General features: G+C 44.2%; 2 protein-coding genes across 4 annotated transcripts in view; one reads left to right on the plus strand and one right to left on the minus strand.

The window, feature by feature from the left end:
• The window catches only part of USP35 (ubiquitin specific peptidase 35), a 28,533-nt gene extending 17,918 nt beyond the window's left edge, over positions 1-10,615 (minus strand). The window contains exon 1 of one of the 2 annotated variants that reach the window (XM_030958189.1): positions 9,453-10,615. The gene's annotated coding sequence lies outside the window, so the exon portion shown is untranslated. Of the gene's footprint in view, positions 1-8,761; positions 8,888-9,452 lie in introns of those variants that run through there. The other variant, XM_030958180.1, reaches the window with a different exon arrangement.
• Positions 8,939-23,002, plus strand: KCTD21 (potassium channel tetramerization domain containing 21). 2 transcript variants are annotated; one of them, XM_030958209.1, is made up of 2 exons: positions 8,939-8,972; positions 17,291-23,002. In XM_030958209.1, exon 2 carries the CDS (start codon positions 17,321-17,323, stop codon positions 18,101-18,103), a length of 783 nt encoding a protein of 260 aa, XP_030814069.1. In that variant the 5' UTR covers positions 8,939-8,972; positions 17,291-17,320; the 3' UTR covers positions 18,104-23,002. The 2 variants fall into 2 exon arrangements, with proteins under 2 accessions (XP_030814069.1, XP_030814061.1); XM_030958201.1 differs by lacking the exon at positions 8,939-8,972 and adding an exon at positions 10,606-10,891.
• Positions 23,003-23,376: the final 374 nt, after the last annotated feature.

Genomic DNA, 23,376 nt, shown 5'->3' on the forward strand with positions numbered 1-23,376 from the left:
GTGCAATGGCAGGAGTGTTTGTTTAACATTTACACCGTGCTGCCAGCCACTCCATCTGAGTGGTGCAGTCTTGGCTGCTCCCCAGGGACCTGCCGCATTTGTATGCGGGACCAAAGCGAGCAGGGAGAGAAACTGCAGAGTCAGACAAAGTTTCCCATTTGTCACAGCCTGAATTCACCAGCAATAAAGCATTGGAGAAGAGTTTTAAAAAAACAAGGAATTCCCAGGGAAAAGCTCAGAATAACATTTATAACCAGTTGTTGGATGCACTACTGCACAAAAGAAACAAAAACCAAAAAAATCCAACAAAAACCAAACCATTATCGAGTGATAAAATTAGACAGTCAGGATTTCTTATAATATATTACAGGGACTATAAAGGCTCATCCACAGCAGGTCCCCCCAGCACAATGCACTGCACAAATACACATTTAGAGCAGGTCCCTTCTTGCCTATAGCCCAAAATGAGCCACACTCATGTGTCTGACCAGAATAATAATTCCCACTTTTCTGTTCCTCAGCTCCCTAATCTGTGAAATGAGAACAACATGCACCAGTTCCTATTGGGGCTAGTAGAAAGATCCTTCATTAGCACTTGGGAAGCATTTGAAGTTTTTCAAGTGGACGTGGTTACGAAGAATACATATGCAGATGACATGTACCCCAAGTATGTTTTTCAGAGATGACAGCCAGAAGAGACCTCAGCAGATGCCATCCAAGGACCATGCCATCCCTGGAGAAAGCCTGTATCTGAGCCAGAGAGCATCTTTTCTCCTGGTAGACAGCTGCTTGAGGGTGGAGAAATAAAACCATGCCAGACACAAACATCAAGCTTTGACTCACAGCTAATTGGGTGGGAAGCCTTCCCACTTCACCAAATACCACCTCTTCCCATCATTGCTTGCTCCCAAGATGACAAAAAACCATTATTGATAAATATATATACATATATATATATATATGTATATATATATATAGCCACCTCCAATCCAGCGATGACCGCAGGCTACATTGCGATGCCTCTCCAAGAACCACTTTGCCCTCTCTGGCCCCTGCCTGCTGACTCATACATTCCTCTGCTCATGTGCTGGATTTATTTTTCTCCCATCAAGCACTATTGCTGCCTTCTCTGCAACAAGCTACAGCAGAGCTAACGCTCTCCATCACACTGTTTCCCCAGGATAGAATATATAAGCAGGACTCCTGAGGGACCAGCCTGCATTAAACCAGTGGGAAACGAGGACAAGATAAAAGGAGAAGAAAAAATCCCACGGATAATGTCTTTTCACCTCAACAGAAAGTACCACAGTGTCAGCAAAGGCTAAAAGTCAGTCTGGAGAGCAGATGGGGCTTGCAGACAGTCCAAAATCAGGAGGAGCATTTGTCCTTGCTGCAGCTCAGTGGTCGCCTCGGCCAAACACAAACTGGCACACACCTGCAGTCAGGCTGGTAGCCCTTTCACCTCCTCTCTGCAGGTTCCCAGACTGATCCCAGACACCCCAGTCACCTGGCATATAGATAAGGGGCCAGGAGGAGATAGGAGGATCTGCAGTGCTCATTGGGTTATGTCTCACTATTACTTCCCTGGAGCAATCCATGCTGAGCTGGGCACAGTGATTTGGAAACACCACACAGGCAGGATGGTCAAACAATGGCTGCAGTTCTTTTAGACCTAACCCCATAAATCACCACAGTCCCCTGGTGTATGTAGTGTTGGGTGCTCTCGCTGTCCCTCTCAGATGTGATGGCTGCCCACCACTGTCCCCACTATGACTGTGCTTTTATCTACTTTAGCATTGCCAAACCTCACCAAATTTTTGATGCAAAGAGTCTAATTTCATCTGAATTTTGAGATAAACTTGCATCTCCTAAAAGGGCTTGGTTCTTCCTCAGGCTGATCACAGAAAGGGTAAGGAGGATGGCCTTCCTCAGTGTTGCTGCGGAGTGCAACAGGGACGCGTCTGACATTGTGTAGTAGGACAAGGCTGAAACAAACTCCCTCCACAGTCAATAGGCAAACAAGTCCCAAAGGATCATCTTCCTCAGCAGGAAACATCATAATGACTTATATGGACATTAAGACCTTGAAGACACACAGGGAGAACCACCTGAGTTGACCTTGTGGTGAAGGGTCCATGCTCTCCTCACCATTGAAGGGCTTTGCAGGACAAGGCTGGGCTTTAATACAGTCCCACTTGCACCTCCCCAACCACCCTGTGTCAGCAAGAGGCGACAGACAAGCCCATGGTTCTGCTGTGTATCAGGGTAGACCAAACTGCTCCCTGGGTGTGGGCCAGACAAGGCAGGATGGAGGATGCTAGCCAGGCCATACATTACAATCTTAGAACTACATTAAAGCAACATTTAAATGGCTTTGTAATATGCAATAATAAATATTATAGTCTTAAAGCGACACTAAAAAAGCATTCAAACTAAAAGATCATTCACATGTCAAAGGCTAGGAATTAAGATGGCTAATTCAAGACAAGAACAGTTCCAGATGCTTTCAGAGCAATATTATTTTAAGCAGGTAGAACCAGGGTTTGCAGTGGAGGAGTAAAGTGATTTGGAGTGTTGTCTGTGAGATCACTGTCTCACTTGTTGTAGAAATTGGAAGTGTGTCATAAATAACCCAGGGAACTGCAGGAGAGGGAAGGACGGTTCACTATCATGCAGCTGAACGCTACCTTGGAGATCTGGTCCCTGATTCTCCTCTGTTTAATACTGAAATAAAGAGACTAAATATTCAGACAATCAGGCTTCTATAATGAGTGTTCCTGAAGTAGAACAAGCTTTTGCACTTCTTCCTCGCCAGCATTAACAACACACTGAAGATCTGGGAGGATTGGCTCATTCCTGCCTATGAATAGAACCGAGTTCCTGGAACACACAAGGATGAAATAGAAGGTCAAAGAGTTAATTATTAAACTGAAGAGTCACATTGAGGTTCCCATCTGTTTTGTAGCTCACATAAAACACAGAGTACACAATATGAGCTTTGGAGGGAAAAAGAAAACATCCAGGAAATGGCAAAACTGTTCTGCTACCCCAGTGAATGATTGGCAGGAATAACACATGCAAAATCACAGAATGAGGAGAACTTTGGGAGGTCTCTAGCCCAAACCCTGCCCAGTTGAAATCAACCCCAGCTGCTCAGGGATTTCTCCATTAAGGTCTAGAAAATATTCCAGGATGGAAATAATACAACAACCCTGGACAACCTGCTCCTGTTCTAATTAGGTCATAGTGGGAAGGTTTCTCCTATTTGCAGCTGGAAGCTCTTGTTTCAATTTATGTCTGTTTTTTTTCATTCACCTGCCTTGTACTCCTGGATTCATCTCCTCAATAACCTCCTTGTAGGCACTGGGAGCTGCTGTCAGTGCCCAGCTTTCAACAGTTCAAGAGGTTAGTCCACCCCAGCTGAGCCCATCCTCAGCATCCACCCCAAAATACTTTGCATTTGTCCTTGTTGAATTTCATGAGGTTCACATCAGCCACAGCATGTCCTGGCCCTCCTGTTTGGCAGCCCTGTCCCCAAGAGTATTGACTACTCTTCAACACTGGCCTCACTTACAAATTTGATAAAATTAATTTCATCTCCTCCTCCACATCATTCATAAAAAATATGAAAAAGGCAAGGTCCTAGGATAGCTCCAGCCTGCTTCCTACCCAATTAGCAGTCCACACATCTGTTTTTGATATAAGGATGGTGCAGGGCATCATCTCAAAAGCCTTACTGAAATCAAAGATGCTTGCTGACCACAAGATGGCTCCCTGCAAGGACAGACACCCAAGCACGCTCTAGAAACCAGAGGGAAAAGGAATTTAAGCAAAGAGCAGCATTGGCCAGCTTAGTGTCACTCTCCAAAGTGAGTTAACTGCAAAAGAAAAAACAAAACACCAAACCCAACCTTGGGATGAAAAATCACCTTTGGCTTTGCTTGCATCTAGTTTTCATACTCTGTACTGCTTCGAGCTGTACTCATAGTTCTCTTCTTTCCATTCTTTTTCTTTAATTAGGATTCATTTCAATTGAAATCTATGCAATTACTTCTAAATCAATTAATTCCTTTATCCCTGCCAGCAGCAGATTTCCAGTAAAGTCTCCTTAGAACTTTTTGCAGAATGTGGTACCAGTTCCTACACCCTAGGTCTTAACAAAGCTCTGAAAACATAGATGCAAAATGTACCTTACCTTTAGGAAACCTTAGTAATAAATTCAGCACATTTCCTACAATGGCATCATAGAGACTTTGATAAATACCACTAAAGAAGAAAAAATAATTCCCACCATTGAAAAGTAGAGTGATACATAAAGTGGTTTGCCTCTGACTTACAAAGAAGAAAAATATCTACTTCTCTGAACTCCTTGGAGGTCGGGAAGTACAGAAATGAGACTCACCTTTTATTGTCCTTAACTCCTGCCAAAATGGTTTCTTTTATGTCAGCCAAGACATTACTGCTATTCCTTCTGCATCCTCCAGGCAGCCAGGCAATTAGGGCTCAATCCTGCAGCACGCTGAGCTGCTGCAGGATAAAAGGGAGCTCACCTAGTGCCTTCATAGGCACTACCAAATAGACACAAAAATACTCTGCTCTCTAAAAATTCTACAAAATTTGCCATGACTTGGTATACAACTTCCTACAAGGACCAGCCCTGTTGTCACCTCTCTGGGTCTGTTTTCCAGAAATACCAAAGTAATTTTGTAGTAACAACATTTTCTTTGCAGGGAACAAATGTCCAGTGAATTCATAGGCAAAGTTTTTTGGTTTTTTTTTGTTCAAAGTACATTTCTGTACATCTCAAAGTACATCCAGCTAAGAAGGGAAAACCACAGCCTGCACATCATTACCACATCTAATAGATACTCATGTTATTGTAGCAATATGAAAACTGAGGCACATCTAGACCATAGAATCATAGAATGGTTGGAAGGGACCTTAAAAACTATCTAGACCAAAGCATTTGCTCAAGGAGATGGAATAGGTTGTGACAGAGCCAGCAGCCAAACCTGTCCAGACCTACAAATACATTAATGGTGATGCTCCACTGTCCTTTGTTTTCAGCTGCTGTCTGAGTTGAACCCCATACAGTGCCATGGCAGAGCAGAGCACCAGGGTAATTTTTATGAGATCTAAGCAGAAAATCAGAGCTCATAACTACAGAAAAATCCCATTAAATAGCCCTTTAGAAAAAGAAGTGAGACTCTACCCATTTGCAGTCATAACAGGGAAAAATTGCCAGCACAGAAGACTGGCTGAATTTTTTGCATATGATTATAATCTGCATTTCTAAATTCACCTTTGCTTTTCAAGGAGATCACATATTCCTTGCTTCCTGTCCCAGACTGTTTCCCAGTGGCAGATTGCACTCGTGTTGTGTGTCTCCTACTCACTAGAGTTAATCACTTTTGGCTGACAAGGCTCTTCATGCTTTTCTATCCTCAGAATCAGAACTGCCCTTTAGTACAGTACCAATGGAGATTGTCCTTCACCACAGGCAGCAGATTTGGAACAGGACATTGCCCTGCACCACAGGCAGTAGCAGATTCGATGCAGGAGGTTGTCCCTACACTCTGCAGGACAGTAGCTTTCAGTTCTCTCCAGAGAGTGAAGGTTTGTTTAAGGCATTGTCACCCAATTGGACTGCTGGCATTTTGCATGGCTTTGCACGCAGGAGCTCCACCTTGGGGAACAATGAGTTCCTCTCTTGGGCCAGGTTCTTTTAAAGGTCTCAAAAGCATAACCAACCAGAAGAGACCTATTTGCAATCAGCCTAAATTTATCATATAGTAGTCCCTACCTTCTTTAAAATTTGTTGATAATTTAGATCCACAGACCACCGCGGATCCTTTTCCTTTTTTCTGCAGTCCTGTGTATTTCGTCGTTCTTTTTTTCCTCTGAAACATCATAAATATGTTTGACCACCTCATACAATTCTATCAGCTCTCTCCAAGTGACAACAGTGCTGGGCAGGCTGCCCTTTCTCAACCCATCTATCTTACCTACCCAACCCTGCTCTCTTCAGTGCTTCTTCTTTGATCCCTTTGGTGCACACAGATCCCCAAGTTTCTTCTCTTGCTCTGTTTTTTGCTGTTAGGTACTCAGTCATCAAATTTAAAGAAAAGGCTTTGGCTGGATGTCAAAGCAATAAGTGCACCGCCAAATAAAGCCTATGGCTCTATCATTTCATCCTCTCTTTCTCCAGACTGCTCCTCCCAGCTCCATTCCTCCCCTTCAGTCAACAACCACAAACACCCATCTCTAGTACCTACTGGTATCCTTTTCTAATAAAGCATCTCAAAACCATCACTAGCTTATCATCAACCATCCTGGTACAGATACAGAAAGGAAGACACAAGGAATTAAGTTCCTCTTTCCCTTGAAAACCAGCAGGAGAGAAAGGGTCATGAGGCAAGGTTTGCTCAAACCACCAGACCAGCAGTGACAAACCACTGGTTCTGTAGGTAAGCCCAGCACCAACTCTACACAAAAATAACCCACCACAGCTGCTTTTGATCTCTCTGAATTTATTTGGCATTGGATCCCCAAAAGCTCTGTCCTGCCTGCAATAGGTAAGTTTTTCCCAGTTTTCCTCCTCACGTCCTCCAGTTGAAGATATCTTCCTTTTCTTTCCCGAAAAGACTTCTGCTTTCCTGCTTAGCTAGAGCTCTCAGCCTGGGCTGTGACACCCTACTTCCAGAAGGCTTTATGCTGGGAGTGCCCAGATCCTGCACTGACCTTCAGGCCAAGGTCCTTTCTATCACTGTCCCTGGAGATTGTAAATACATCTACTCCGGAAAGCTGGCTGTTTCCCTGAAGCTATTTATAGCATTAAAATCACTCTTCTTTCTTCAGGTTTCTGTCTGCTTTTGTCTCTGTATAGAAATTAAAACCCTGGATATAACCCAAGGAAAAACCACGTCCTGTTCACCAAAGCACACCAGACTGAGGGCAGATACTGCCAACGCTGCCTGGGATTCATCAGACACTGATTCACTGTTTGGAGACAGAGATCTCCAATTTTTGGTGGTGCCTTCAGGAAAGGAAAAATGGGGTATGATGCCCAATTGAGACCTCATTTTCCCTCCAGCCCCCAATATATTTGGCTTTGCATCCACCAATTGAGAAAGCAGGAATGCAAAGTGAGACCATGACAAACTTTACAGACTCCATCACAAAGGTGCCCAAAGCATTTTGAGACCCCTTCTCAGGTGAAAGCTCAGTTGCATCCTTTCAGTCTCGGTAGGGCATGCTATTGAAATTTCCCTGCCACCAGATGCAGCATGGCCTAGTTGAGCTCCAAAAATGCTATGAAAACATCATAGCAGTGCAAATATTCCAACATTTCATTCTTCAGTAACACCTGCAAAGTCCAAGCTGGAGCAGATCTAACCTGAAATTGGATTGGATCTCAGCTAATCTGAGTCTGACCCTCACTTTTAGAGTCTTTGGCTCCCTATTACATCCCAAGGCATCTCTCCCCAGGTCAGCTTTCCTGGGGAAAACCTGAATCTGTCTTGGTCAGTTTGTTATAACAAGATGCTGCCTTGTAAACAGGTTTGCAAAGCCCTGCAGGCAGTGGGGGAATACACACAACTCCACTTTCCAATGTTGCTCCGGTATTTCTTCCTCCAAGCATTCACCTATAGCCTGATTCCCAAAAAGCCAAATGCTCAAGCTCCCCTCCTCAACCATTCCCTTCTGCACCCTGACCACAGAGCATACCTCTGTCCAAGTATCTCTCTGGGAATCCCAAAACCCAGCCCTTTCTCCCAAACTCCTCCCTACAAGAATCCCTCCCCTGAGCATCCTTCCTGCATCTCAGCCTTTTCAGTAGTTCTCACCCCAGTCATCTCTCCTGTACCTCACTCGAAGACCTCTGCTACATTGCAACCCCAGAGCATCCCTCTGAGTATCCCTCCCAAGCACCCCTACCCTTTGTCCTGAGTATCCCTCCCTCAGAGCATCCCAGTTCCTGAGAATGCCAGCTCTATCCTGACCCTCAAACAGCCCTTACTTCCAGCTCCTTCCTGCATCCTGCCCCCTGTAAAACCTTCTGTATTCCTACTGCCAAGCATTCTTGGCGTTGAGCATCCTTCCTGCAACACTTTCCACCAGCACCCCTCCTGCACTCCTTCCCTTGAGCAGCCTACTTCATCCCTCACCCAGAGCATCCCTTATTTCATGCATCCCTCCAGCATCCCAATGCCCCAAGCATCCCTTTCCTTGATGACCCCTCCTGCATCTCTTCCCCTGACCACCCTTCCTACACACTTCTCACTGAGTATTCCTCCTGAACCCCTCACCCCGAGCATTCATCACCCCAAGCACTCCTCCTGTACTTCTTACCCCGAGCACTTCTGCATCCCTCACCCTGAGTATCCCTCCAGGACTCCTTTTCTCAACTACTCCTTCTGCATCCCTTCTCCTGAGCATCCCTCCTACATCCTTCACCCCGAGTATCCCTCCTGAATCCCTCACCCCAAGCACACCTCCCGTGCCTCTCACCGGAGTATCCTCCTGCATCCCTCACCCCGAGCGTTCCTCCTGCATCTCTCACGCCGAGTATCCCTCCTGCACCTCTTTCCCCGACTACTCCTCCTGCATCCCTTCCCCTGAGCATCCCTCCTACATCCCAAGCCCAGATCCCCGCTACTGCACCACTTCCCCAGCATTCGACCCCCCCTTCCCTGCGATCACCAAAACCCCTGACCGCCACGCTCCTGCACCCCTTTCCCTTCCGCCCGCTCCGCGTTACCTCCGGCCGGGGCCGGGATGCGGCGTGGCCGGCTGCGAGCCGCAGTCCCGGGGCAGCACTGGGCAGGGCCGAGGGCGGCGGCGAAACTACATCTCCCAGCGGGCCGGGCCGAGCCGTGCCGGGCCGTGCCGGGAGCGCCGCGCCCCCCTCTTCCTCCGCCTCCCTCCGCCTCCCGGCCAGCGGCGGAGCTCGGCGGTTGGAGGGGGCGCAGGTCGGTCCCTGGCGGGGCTGGGGGGCATCCGCCCGGCTGGGGAGCGTGGGGAGGGACGGGGACACTGCCGGCGGAATTCCCCGAGAGGGAGGAAACTGAGGCACCGGGAGGAAGCGGGGACCGGCGGCCGGGAGCCGCGCAGCTGCTCCGCTGTGGGATGCGGGAAGGACGGGTGAGCCCCTTCTGAAGGGGAATTTGGGGGTTTTTTTAGCATTTTGAACTAATTCAGTATTGTGGTCGCCCGGCTATGCAGCGAGGAGCCCTGCCTCCGATTGTCCCTAACAGGGTCGGGTTCAGCGCCACTCTGCAAACTTTGCACATTCCCCCGCCCCCTTCCAATGAAACAACTCCGAAATTTAAGTATTCACAGGGAATCCAAGCCCTGTATGCCCACACCCGGGACATGCAGCCAGCTGGGTCCAGCTGGGTGATGGGCGTGATATATGCCCTCCAGAGGGTCTAATTTTGAGTGATGCCTACCTTGTTAGCGTGATTTCTCAGCGGGTTTTGCTCTGGTGCGGCAGCATCCGTAGTGGGAATTAGCCGCCCTCTAATTGCAGGGATGCTCTGGAAACAATGGTGTCAGTGGGAGATGAGGTGGAAACTGGATTATTGAACCACCCCGTGTGTCCATCGAGCAGGTGGTGGCTACCACGTGTGCCATGAAGTTGTTCAAGAACAAAATGAAGTGGTCCATGAAAGAAATAAAGAGTATCTGGAAGATATTCCAGGCATGCCAAGTGATACTTAAATGGGTGCTGGGAGACGACATTGAAAATCAGTGAAAACCTCTGCCAGAACTGACGTATTATATTGGACTGCACAAAGGGTTCCATCAGCTTGGAGGGGAAAGTGGTGCTCCCACTGCCCTGAGACCCCCAAGCAGGCTCCTTTCTGGCAAGGCGGTGGCAGTGCCTTCCCGACCATGTGCACTGCCCACCCAGCAGCCCCTGAGCCTACGACCGCTGAAGGTCACCAGGAGAGCGCTGAGCACTGCAGCACTTGGGCTTTTATTCTCCAGACCTGGCTGCAGCCGCATCCCTGTGGCTCTGCACTCCCTCTCCCCCTCCATCTTGTCGTCAGCCGTTCTCCTTTGGCAGCACTTAACCTTCTTTTCGCTCTCCTGCTCCCTGCTGTGCGCTGCTGCTTTTGTTCCTCTTCTCCCAGGAGGAACCTGACCTTTGCTTTATATCGCTCCTTGCTTTTACTAGCTGAGCACCAGCTGTATTTCCCTACCTCCGCCTCCCTACCCCTTCTCTTTATGCGTAAATTCTGCATCTGCAGAGAGCCTACGCGAAGCCTCCTGCATCCAGCTGCATCCCTAAGCAGGCAGCCCAGGAGATGCTCAAGGGCGTGGAGGTGCGGGTTTGGAAAGGGATGAGCACACACCATCGTACCCACGGCAGACCAGGGCTGTTACGAAACTCCCGTTCACCCTTCCCCATCCCTCCTGCGGCTCACTGGCAGAACAGCGTTTCTGTGCATAACAAAGCAGGGTCAGAAAATGAAATATAAATTAAATATAAATAACTGGCAGATAAGCAGCAGCGCTCCGAAGGTGGATAGTCAGTATGTCTGTCTCCCAGCATTGCCGCCGCCGGCAGATCGATAGCAATTCTGTCGCACGAGAAAGGAAGGGTGACCCGTCGCTTCCTGCCTCACGCCTGCCGGGAATTTGAGTCCCCTCCCAGAGCTCGTCGCCACGTCCCCCGTGCCAGCCTCGGGGTGAGCGGCCTTTCCCCAAACGCCTACTGGAAATTTCCAGAGGCACCACAGTAGTCCCGATACAAAAGGCTGCTGTGCCGCCCCGGAGGCGCTTCATTTTGGGATCTATTGCTGCTGGCAGGCACGCCATGCTCTGCTTCACGGACTGAATTTAAGCCTCTTACGTGCTGCTCACTTGGAGGGGTTCATATTAAGTAAGTGTCCAAAATCAGGTGGGTCCGTTCTGCAGCGATGGGAAAACGTGGGATTTCCTCTCTAAGACTGCCATAAAGAAGCATATAGGGTGCAGAGACTGTATTGCAAATGTTTAACCTTTGATTGTAAAGGATGAGCTGAGCTAAGTAAATGTGCATCAGGGATATATGAAGGAAGGGGCGAGTCTATCCTTGCAAAGAATTTTGTCCAAAGTTCTTCCTAAAACTCAGCTCTCATTGGTGCCTAGTGTCTGCTGAAAGCTGGGTAAGTGGTTGAGATGTGGTTTGTTGGGGTTTTTTTTAACCCTTAAATACTATTTTGTGGTTGTTTCTGCCCTCCCCCTTTAGTTAATTTATTATTATTTTTATCTTGTCTTTCAAGAGGTGACTTCTAGGCTTCAAAGGGCCTTGTTTGCAGCCCCCGTAACACAGAAAGGCACGAGCTTGTAGGGTTTGGATTCCTCCACGAGGTTGTCCCCTTGAGAAGGGACAAGGCACAGAACTGTTCTGCAGGTGGAGTTGCAGCAAGTGCCGTGGCCTTGGCTGTGTCCAGGTCTGGAGTTCTCAACTTTATGAGGGTTTGTTTGTTTGCTTGCTTGCTTGCTTTCTCCGGGCTCAGGTGTTTTGTAGAAACTGGAATTTTTACCTCAAACCAAAACGTGAATTTCAGTAAGACACAGTGGAGCAAAGTGCTACATGCCAGGTGTGGGCAAAACCCAAAGCAGAAGGAGCTTCACACAGGAAGGAGCATCTTTCCCTGATTGTGTGTTCACAGTTAATATGCTCTAATGGAGCAGACTGGAGCCCCATCCTGCAACAACCATCTTTTGCTGAATCCCATTTAAAGTCTCCAGCAGCCAAACAGTGCCCAGCTATTTCTTTTTTCATACTTCTTTCTGAGGTGAAATCAATCCTGCCCCTCCCAAGACAGAATTACTTCCTATAAAGCACTACCTGATCTGTCTCTTGTAACATTTGTCTACTTGATGTGGCTTTCACCAGCTCTCTTGGGCAATACTCAAAAAGCCAGAGAGGTTTTTAGTCTGGCCTCTCTTCCTGATGCTTAGCAGAAATGGTCCCTGGCTTGCTTTAATTCTGTTGCCACTTAGGCATCATTCATTGCATCAGACTAAATAATTAATTTCTTCTTTTTTTTTTTTTTTTTTCCTTTCTTTTTCTTGTGTGTATATTTTGCAGTTCACTGTTAGTCCTCAACTACTTCTTACAGCAGCTGCACGTATTTCACTGTCTTAAATACAGATTTTCCAAGTTTTGGTTGTCAAGGGATATTTCACAGGTGAGCTATTGAAGGCCTACATGATAAAATTAACCAGCCATGCAGTACTTTAGACATAAGGTTAGGAGGCACTGGTACAGGCTACATAGAGAATCTGTGGCTGCCCCATGCCTGGAAGTGTTCAAGGCCAGGTTGGATAGGACTTTGAGCAGCCACGTCTACTGAAAGATGTCCCTGCCCATGGGGCGTGGGTTGGAACAAGATGATCTTTAGGGTCCCTTCCAACCCAAGCCATTCTATAATTGTGTGATTCCATGAAATTAAAACCATTAAAAACAGTGACTTTGTAATCTTGCAGCAAAAACTCTATTTCTGTAACAGCATATGTTAACTTGCATTTCAGGAGATGCTACAATTTTAATGCTTTAAAAAAAATGAATTAATGCTTTTAATACCACATGTAAGGGCTTCAGAGGCCCTACACAGCCTATAGGATGGACTTTAGAAACCTTAACAACTCAACATGATCCTCTTCAACCAAATTACAGATTGTTCTTGCTTTGCTGTTCTGTGTTTAATTAATCTCATTAATTAAATCCCCTGAATGACACTAGGATCAGCCAGTTATCCACATCTTGGGCATTGCCTCTGAAATCCAGAAGGATTGATTCATTTTCTTTCCCTAACATTTTTAAAGTGAAATTTGTGTTGGCAATAAATTTCTTTTCCCAATTAAAATCCTGTTTAAAATTGTCTATATATATATATTGTATGTACATATGTATATATAGAGAGAGCTATGGCTATCTTTTGACAACCATATAAACATATCTATAACTTTAGACTTTCTATTAAGCTGCATTCTTTTTGCTAAAAAGGATAGGTTACAGTTGTATGTATTTTTCAGTGGTTAAAAACATAGTAATATTTCTGCCAGTTGTTTACTTACGTTGGCAAATCATGGCTGATGGGTTTTTTTTGTTTTGATGATTACTGTACACTTGTGGGTTTTTGCCAAGTTGGGTGAAACAGGCACTCACTTAAATTATGTATACAGAATTTCATTTATTAGCTAATTAAAGCAATCTTAAATGTTATGAATACAGGAGAGGGGAAAATAAGCTTATCCAAAGCTGTTCTACATGCAAAATGATTATGAAACAAAGTGGTATGATGATGATGGTTCTAAATACTTGAAGGCATTGATCAGTGAAAACAGTTCGCTTTTGTCATTTTGCATACTTGCATACCTTCCTGCTGTGTCAGCCCCCATCATTCTCCCAGTTCTTTGCTGACCTAAACTTACGGGGTAGAGGGTTGTTGCAGAAATGTTCTCTATGCAGCGGTTGAGGATGCTCCTGAGAGTAAAACCCAAGTTGAAATTTACAGGCTATGGTCAATTGAAATGCTTAGATGCTGAGACAGCAGCCTTGGTTCAGGAGTTTGACTTTTTCATAAAGCTGACCATGCACTGCTGGTTTCTCTCAATTTACATCATGCAGTAAGATCATGACTTTAAATCAAATGTAGACTTTCCCCCCCTCTCTTATATTAAAAGAGGTATTTAAATATAGGTTGCTCTTAGAAGCACAAAATAAATCTTGTGTTCTTCAGCCAAATTTGCATCTTCACCTGTCAAATTGGATCTCTAGCTGACCTAATTTGAGTGAATTTTAAATGCTACTTGGGGAGGAGCTACACAAAATACTTTACTGTAATTCTCTGCTTCCAAGAACCATAACCCAGTTTGTACTTCTCCTTGGTGACAGCAGGTTATAGAATCATACAATCATAGAATGGTTTGGGTTGAAAGGGACCTTGAAGATCATTTAGTTCCAGCCTACCCACCCCCCACCCCCTCCCCAAATCCCATGGGCAGGGACACCTTCCACTAGACCAGCAGCCTCCCATGTCCAAGATCAGAACCTCTTGGTACCTCCTCCTTGTGGAAATCTCACCAAGAAGAAGTGATTTTCATGCTGCATTCTTGGACAACCTTTACATTGAATTAGTAAAGCACCCAGGGCTTGAAAAACCATGCTGGGGGCTGCAAATGGTGGTTGAATGATTAAAGACAGAAAACTTACAGCCCATTTCATTTCAACTTTTACAGGTTTATGAAAAACAGTTTTTCATAAACAAATGTTTAGGGTAAAAAGCAGCAAAGACTGACTTTCCCCAGCTGCTCTCAAATATGTTGGTTGGTCAATGCACTAAGTCCAGATTGATTATAAATCCAGTAGACATTCGTGCTCATTTGTGCTCACGTTTTTGGCTCTCCTGAGGTTCCCAGACTATCTGATGCATCTTCACACTCTGAGGATATAAACCTCTAAGAAATTGGATGAATTAGGTAAAAGACAATTAGGAATGACAGCTGAGGAATAGTTATCCTCCAGCCTTATCCAAGGGCAAGATGTTTGCCTTGTTAAATGTTTAAAATTTAATCTAGTTCAGGGGTCATGCGCAGGTTGGTGTCCTGGGAGAGGGAAATCCAGTCTGTATGGGTCTTTAGAACGCAGAATAGCCATAAGCAGAATGGGCTGTTCGGGGCATGTGTCTGAGCAATGCCCAGAGGTGGAAGAGGAGCAGGGCCCACACACTGAGAGGCTCCCAATCTCTGTGCTACTCTTCCAGCTCCAGAGCTAAGGCTTGGCTTGGTTTCTGATGCTGTTGCCGCCAGCATAGATACAGTCTTCAGCTTCAGAGAGCTCATGTTACTGCCATATTTTGTTGGCAACATCCCTTTTGGACTGCTGATAAGAAAACAGTTACAGGAGATTTAAATGTTATCTGTTCAGGTTGGACTGAGTCATCTGCCTCTCATTGAGGCTATCAGTGAGGTGTTGGATCAGAGTAAACCTGGGATGGATGATGAGCTTGAAAAGATCTGTGTCTTTGGGCTGCATGGTGGTCTTTGGGTTGTGACTCTTGACCATGAGCTCTGCCAACTGAAGCTTTGTCACAGACACTTCAAGGGAAACATCTTGCTCTGTGTTTGAATAAGTCTGGCAGACAGCTTGAGGAAAAACTCTCATGGTGTAAATAAGCAGGCATGGGCTCAAAAATCTGAAAGTTTCGCCTATGAAGGAAGAACAGGTTGTTTAGTCTACAGCAGCTTGAAGGGCAGTAGAGGTGGGAAGCAATGAGCATGGCTTTTGGAGTCACTACCAGTCCTGCTTCTACAGGCTATGTTATTTGTAGGGAGGTATGGGGAAGCTTCTGTTTGATGAAATGTGAAAAAAAGTAAAATCCATTTTAGGCTACTTTAGTGAATGCCTGATTGTTCTTGTAGCAATGCTTTTGCAGACATATTGCAAGCCCTTAGGGGAATAATCCATGGCAGCCACTCGTGCTACAGAATTAGATCAGTTGAAGTCTCCACATGATCAGGTTTAAACAGCTCTTGACACTAAATTGGGTTGAAGTCTTCAAGAGTGGGAAGTATGCTGAGACTACAGTGCCAAGGGGAGTTTAGCACTGGAACAGATAGGGTTTTTTTCTGGAGTATATTTGGCTGAGCTTAGTCACAAGGATGGTCTGTGGTCATCAATGCATGTGTTGTTGTGTTGGCCTACACATGCATTTGTATTTGCCAGTTTTGCTGGATGCATGGGACTGAGGGATACACAGGGAAAGCGCTCTAGATTTAGAGATCTGCATCTTTCCATTATTGTCCAGTGGGATACAGGCTGTGTGCCAAGGGCTAAAGAACAAAGTGGAATGTTAGTCTTAAACAACAAGTTAAAGACAGGCTCTCCTTTGACCTGTTAATTATCTGCTCTAGGTTGGGTCAGTTTTTCTCAGCAAAATGTGCTGCTGTCTAGAGGTGTATTTGTTTTAGAATGCCATTTGCAACATTATCTGGGTTTTAGCAGCCATGAAAGAACTGGAATTGCTATTCCAGCAGAGAATGATCTTCTCCCTGTCTGCATTTTGCTATGACTCCAGAGCTGATAATAGTGGGTAGTGTCTATAATTATTCCATTACTAGTTAGGAAAATGCCTCCACTTAAGTTCAATTTTAAGGGAGTTGTTTGGCAGCTTTCTGTTGAATGGCCTTAGTTACTACAGCAAGGGCTGCCTCCTGCCTCTGTAAGCAAACACTGTGGGTTTCCTGCTGAACTGTTGATTAATTTAGATTCAGCAAACAAGGAAAAACAGGTTTGCAGGTCCTCAGGTAGCAGGAATAATGGCCCACCTGCACAAGACAGCTGAGCTGAACTGCAATGGAGACAGCTGCACAGCTCCTTTCTTTTCCCTTGCCCCAGCCCTGGCATTAGTCCAGTTCCAACATACAGCAAATCATGCTGAATAGAAAATGTTGTGTTTTCTCCCTAAACTGACTCACTGTGGGATCAGATGAGTGCTGGAGGTGGCATAAGGGAGGAAGATAGTATGGTGGAGGGCAAGGGGAGGTCGTGCATGCCCCTTCCTATGGCTTAACTGCACCTTAAAATCACATCCTTAGTTCATGTCAGCTGATGGCAGAGGCTCGGCATGAAAACAATGTCAACTGGAATATGGCCCCAAATAATTACAAAATGTTTTCTAGGGTGAAGCACAATGGAAGGAGAAAGTCAGGTGATTATTTTTAATGAAAGGAGCCACAGATTGTCATGTGCTTACAGCAGCAACTGCTGTCTGGCTCCCTGCTATGCTGACTGCACTCAGATGTACGTCAGGGGATTCTGCTGGACTGCTTTGTTGCTTTAATCATAGCCTCAAACACTGTGGAAGATGTTGGGTTGTGTCAAGTTCTTGTCCTTTCCTTCTTTGCATCCTCTAAATTCTCTGTTTGTGAGGGAAATTAAATCATACAAGCCCAGAACGCTACTTTGAAGTCAGCCCTCAATGTAGGTATTGGTAGGAGAGATTCACTTTTAGCATAATTGTAAAGGTTTGGAAGACTCATGATTTCTGGCACTAAACTGAATTAAACAAAGTCCTGTTCAAATCTGTTAGGAGAAAAAACATCCTTATGCTTGTTCTCAATATACAACCCCAAAAATAATTCCTTACTTCTAATTTCTATGGTGAATTCTTGCCATGTGGTTACCCTTATATATTTAGTACTATTTATCTCTGTAGTTAACCCTTTCAAAAAGATTAATGCAACTAAATGTGTGGTGTTGGATTTTTTTTAATTTCTTTTTTTTTAGAATTAGTCCCAGCACTGTGACTTTTCCATCATGTCAGAACCTATCACGCTCAATGTTGGAGGAAAACTCTATACCACCTCTCTGTCCACTCTGACTAGCTTTCCAGACTCCATGCTGGGGGCCATGTTTAGTGGGAAGATCCCAACCAAGAAGGACAGCCAAGGCAACTGCTTTATTGACAGAGATGGCAAAATCTTCCGCTACATCCTGAACTTTTTACGAACTTCTCACTTGGATCTTCCTGAAGATTTTCAGGAAATGGGCCTACTGCGACGGGAAGTAGATTTTTATCAAATTCAGCCCCTGATTGAGGCCTTGCAGGAGAAGGAGGTAGAGCTTTCTAAAGCAGAGAAAAATGCCATGCTCAACATCACCCTCGATCAGAAGACCCAGACTGTTCACTTCACTGTCCGAGAAGCACCCCAGATTTACAGCCTGTCTTCCTCCAACATGGAAGTGTTCAGTGCTCACATCTTCTCCACGTCGTGCCTGTTCCTGAAGCTTCTTGGTTCCAAATTGTATTACTGTTTCAATGGAAACCTTTCCTCAATATCCAGTTACTTGGAGGACCCCAACCACTTGACCTTAGATTGGGTTGCAAGTGTGGAAGGCCTTCCCGAAGAGGAGTACACCAGGCAGAACTTGAAGAGACTTTGGGTGGTGCCAGATAATAAGCAAATCAATAGTTTCCAGGTGTTTGTGGAAGAAGTGCTGAAAATAGCCATGAGTGATGGTTTCTGCATAGATTCTGCTCATCCACATACTTCAGATTTCATGAATAATAAGATTATTCGCCTAATTCGGTACAAGTAGGAATGGCTGTTGTGGTGCTAGCATGGAGATAACACAGGTTCAGTGTTTCCCTTTAAAACACACTTACAGCCTAATTCAGAATCATGCTTATCTGGATTAAGAGTCACTAACAAGGAGATGATTTTCCTTTAATGTACTTACCAATATGACCTTCCAGAATATGTCCATATTCCAGACAGAAGCAATATTGTCTAGCGCCTGAATTAAGGACTGGCTCTATCTCTGCCTCTGACCTGCTGTACAATTCTGGGGAAGATCACTTAACTTCTGTCGTCTCTACGTTTTCCAGTTGGAAAATGGGTGATCCTTAACCCGCATTGCCAGGGGATGCGAGAGTTCGGTACCCATGGTTTGGAATGTATGTGGAGAATGGATGCAGTGAAAGATACCACGGAGCTGCAGTGCAGCAGACAGCCCTAGGAGCACATTTGCCATGCCTTGCTGTATCACCTGCGCAGAGCATTCAAGAAGCTTTGGATCTGCTGAGGAGAAGCCTTCCCACATGCACTCAAGACAGCTGTAAAGGACGGTACAAGTTGCAAATGAGCAAGGGATCCCATCTCTTTGGGTTCAACAAAGGATTTCTGTGAAGCTGGCTTGGGTTTTTTTCTCAATCCTGTGCAGAAGCCCCTGCTTTATTGTGCTTTAGGGAAAGCGTGTTGGAATAATGTGACTGGCAAGGAAGCCATAGAAGAGGGAATGGTGTTATTACAAACCAAGAAGATTAAATATTTACTTTTACATTCCAAAGGCATCCGAGACAATTAGTCCTTTTCTTTCTCTTACAATGGTAACATTTGTCTGGAGGATGCTGCTGAAACTTTCTAATGAGAAGACAGGTTTTGGGGCAGAGGCCCCCAAATGCCTTCTAAACATTTGAGCCTCTTTTGGGCATATCTCCCTTCAGCAGTGCCTGGAATGCACGGGATGCTGTCTGGGTAGGATGGATTTCATTTGAAAAGACAACATTCTCACCAGGTTACACCTAATATTTTTCATTGCAAAAACAGAGGGTCGTTTTTCCTATCCTGGTTCATTGAGCCTTTTTTTGTCTAATATCTTTGTGAAATGGTCAGGTCACCAAAAGAATTTTACCTGCTTGCTTGGCTTCATTGTCAGCTTGCCAGAGGGAAAGAGTGGGAAACCAGAGATCAAACTCTTCCCTACACACCTGGTCTGTGCTGTAATGAAGATCATAACTCACTAGCTGCATGTTGTCTCTAAACATCATTTGTGCCACATTCAAGATGGTTCTTTCTTAGCTAATTATGTTTAAAAGTATCTTAATTGTATTTTCCTAACCAGATTGCTATGAGTGCACGAGAGCCCTCTGGAACTTTTTCAGGTATCTTTAATGAGATAGAAGGGAAAATGCAATAACTGAGTTTTGCATTTAGAGGCTTAGTGCTTCCAAAGGTTTCTAGCACAGGGCTGCAAAGCTCAATAATGTGCATGTTCTTGTTTCCCAAAGTAGCTACTCTGTTACATTAAGCTGACCTGTGAACAAGCATAAAGAAGCTTTTTTTCTTGTAAAAAAACAGTATGATCAATATATTTTTACTGTCCCAAACTGTGACTGCATGCACAACACAAATCAACATGCTCATGGGTAAAATGCACACTCTGCAGTTGTTACAAACTACTGCCCTTTGTCTGACCTGGTGCTAAACCAGCATGATAAACGTGGGACCATGTTTCAGAAAGCACCAATTGGGCTTGAAGCCCACTTGGGCTTGAAGAACTACTAAACCACTGATTGGGCTTGAAGAACCACTAAACATGGCAAATTTTGTGTATTTTGAGGATTGTAAACAGGATTTTGTGACCAAATTCCAGTTTGAGTCACCATGTTGTTCTATATTTAGTTGCATTAGGAAGAACTCTTTTTTTTTTTTCCATCCCAGTCCTGAACTACAAAGAATGAGCTGGCTGGTCAGCTGGACATTGATGGGGATGATCTGTGCTGGTAATATGATTATGAGCTCTAAAATGAACCCTCTTTCATCAAATCTGTGACTTGAAACAGATATGCCATTGCTGAATTTATGATAACAGAGATTTTGGGGACTGTTGATAGTATTTCTTTTTAACCCACAGCCTTGACAGTAGATTTTAAATGATCTGTAACTGGAGCTCTTGTATGTCATGACTAAAATAATACCAGTAGGAATTTGTTTCCGGTCACCTTGAGTTTATGCAAAGGTAAGAGCAAGGGGCTTAGATCTCATTTGGAAGGGTGGAGGGGGGGGAGGTATGACCTACACCCTTTAGAGCTCTGGACCAGTTCTGCTCCATTCTGTTTCAGCAAAATAAAATATTCCATGGGAGAGTTGTATCATTACTGCATTTTTCTTGGTGAAAGGCAAGTAAGAGGAGTCTGTAAAAGGAGAGAACTGGACTCAGATCTTCACCTGGAGTACTTTAACCCATCAGTCTGTTATGCAGAAGATGAACAAATTGAATACACATTTATTTGTGCTCATGCAACTATGTCAGTAAAAGGTACAGCTGGCTCCAGATCTCTGTCATTTATTAACAGACATTGAGATGCAAAATATCTCTTTTTATATATACATAGATAGATGCAAAATTTTCAACCAGTACAAAGACATGAGTGAAGTCATGCTTTGGAAGGAACAGAAGAACCTGAGGTACCTCAAACTTGCTAAGCACAATAAACATCCTTAAGTATGAGGTACTATTTATACTGGAAATGGGCGGTAAGTGAATCACTTGTGATTGCAGTCAAACATATGTTCTACAAATGCAGCTGCTATTTCAAACTCCACGCTAAGCTCAATTTATAGCTGCTCCCGAATTCTGTGGTCTGTGAGTTACAATATAATGACTGTTTATAGGAACATTCTCTCTCCAGACCATTTGTTTGCATTTTATCTGAATAGCTGTTTTTTGTTTACCTTCTTTTTCTGAGCCCTGGAAGTGTAACTTGCTTTTGTTTGCCAGTCAACAGCACTGATAATGATTCTTCTCAAGAGTTTTCCTGAATTAAAGAGAAGCAAACATGCACAAAGCCATGCTAAGTATAGCACAACCCCCTCACTAGTCAAGAAAAGCACTTGGCATTTATTAACAGTAACATCTAAAAATTATTTCACTGCTGAGTGGAATATTCACTCTCAGAACAAACTTTTTGTTTTTCCTGGAAAGGATCTAGTGATATTTTCTTCCCTTAAAGTTTGGTGTGTGTTTTCTTCTACATCTCGGTGCATAACTCCTGATTCTGCCATACGCCTGTCTCTCTCAATACCTTAGTCTACAAAATGAGGCCAAGCCCTGCAATCTTCTTTTTTAATGGCCTAAATTTTTTTTTTCCCTAAATGACCACTGAATAGAGTGTTCATTAGTGTTAGAGGAGAAGAATACCAAAGTCAGGACAGATGATAAACAAGATTTTAACTGTAGTCTAATGGCATTCTCAGATCTGGACATGTGCATATCACAGTGGTATTTCTTACATGGCAAAAAGACATACAAAACATCTTAATGGACTCCAGAAAGAATCACTCATGGATTTCTTTAAGTGTTTTTAGGCTTGATATCTCTTAAATATCTAGCCATGTCCAGTTACAATGATGAGGCTGATACTGTATATAAATAATAAGAGATAGTTTATACAGCTGTTAAAGGGAGGAGTTGATGGGAGGAGTGTTTGTTTCTGCAGGCAGTGGCAAAGAAATAAAAGAAGTAGATGTAAAAAGTTAGCTCTGAAAGAATTCACATTAACAAGAAATCCAGGATTTAGAAGGGGGGAGTAAAAATATCTTGATGTGTTCAGGAAAAAAAACCAAAAACAGCAAGACAGCGGTGGAGACAAAGATTTTGCTACAAGTCTGTGATTAGAATGATTCACTGGTCCTTTCCAGTTTTAATCTCCTATTATCCACTTTAAATATGGATTATGCCAAGATTTATGCTAGTAGCTTCTCAGGAGCAGTCAGCTTTGCTTCAATTTGCATGTGCTTCAAATCACCAAGCATTTGCACTGTTGTACTTAGAACTTTATAACTGGGTTCTTGAGTATAAATTGCTGCTGGAGTTCACAGGCAGCAAATATCTGCAGTCAATCAGATTTATTCCCAGGAATAAAAAGTGAGGTGGAAAGGCTGGTGGAGCCTGTATACAAGGCTGGTGGAAGTGATAAATACTGCCTTCAGCCCAGCCATAGACTGTGGAAAATAAGCCTAGGAACTTCTGATACTTCACAGATTAATGAAGAAGTTATGAAGAAGACTCCTCTGGGCAGTTTTTTATTTTCACCCCATCCTGAAGAACTTTGTGCCTCTGCTCAGAATTTCCATGTATCTTGAAACATTTAACTTCCATTCTGCATCTACATGCTAATGGACACAAACATGCAGGGTACAAGAAGTGTTAATGGGGGGCCCTCCCAGTAACAGTCTCACATGTGGAGACTGAGAATTAGTAGAGGCAGTCACAGTCTGTGCAAGAATGGCTGATGGTGTATAAATGTCCCGATCAAGCTCACAGGTTCACCTGGGAATAGCACAAGGAATATTTTCCCTGTGAATTCATAAAAAAAAAGGAGCTATAGGGGAGGGCTGTATCAAATAATTTCTTTTCTCCTCATCCTCTGGGCATTCCCCTCGGTATTTTCGCACTCCAGCTCCTAATTGTGGATTTTCCCATTGATCAGAATTTTGACCTCAGCTCACTAAAACCCGTGCTTTTGAATCAGTAGTGTTTGAAAAGTGTGAAAAGATGGTCTTTATTGCTTACCACCTTCGCAGAGGGCCTGTAGGGCTATCACATTTTAAAATCTGATTGCATTCCTCTGCTTGTAATTCCTTCTGTGAACTGTTACTAATATGTATTTTAGATAAATTAACGTATAGTAAATAAAATGTGAATGAAGCAGGAGGTGCTCTGCCTGACATATTTCTTGAGAAAAAAGCATGAGTGATGCTTGCTGCACTTGTAGCTTTCCCTTTCTCTAACCACTGCCTCCTTGTAACGCTTACCTTCACCTCTCGGTGGCAGGAATTGCAAGAAGGTCCCCAGGAATTAGTCCTGTTGTAGAAAACTTGGATGAACAAGCCTTTGCAAATAATCAAAACCATTTAAAATGCATTAGCTCATTCACATTTCAGACAGTTATAAACAGAGGATTTGTTTTTCCAGTGAGGACCCTTCTTAAACCCTGATGCATTACTGCTGTTATACTTGTCTCTAGTTCCCGAGCTTGAGCAAATAATACATTGCTGCTGTACAGGAAAATAAAAAATGAACATGTT

This window comes from Camarhynchus parvulus, chromosome 1 (genome assembly GCF_901933205.1).
Source record: "Camarhynchus parvulus chromosome 1, STF_HiC, whole genome shotgun sequence".
Lineage (NCBI taxonomy): Eukaryota > Metazoa > Chordata > Aves > Passeriformes > Thraupidae > Camarhynchus > Camarhynchus parvulus.

Excerpts from the sequence above, each read along its gene's own strand:
- KCTD21 (XM_030958209.1), top strand. The coding sequence starts at position 17,321 with ATGTCAGAACCTATCACGCTCAATGTTGGAGGAAAACTCTATACCACC.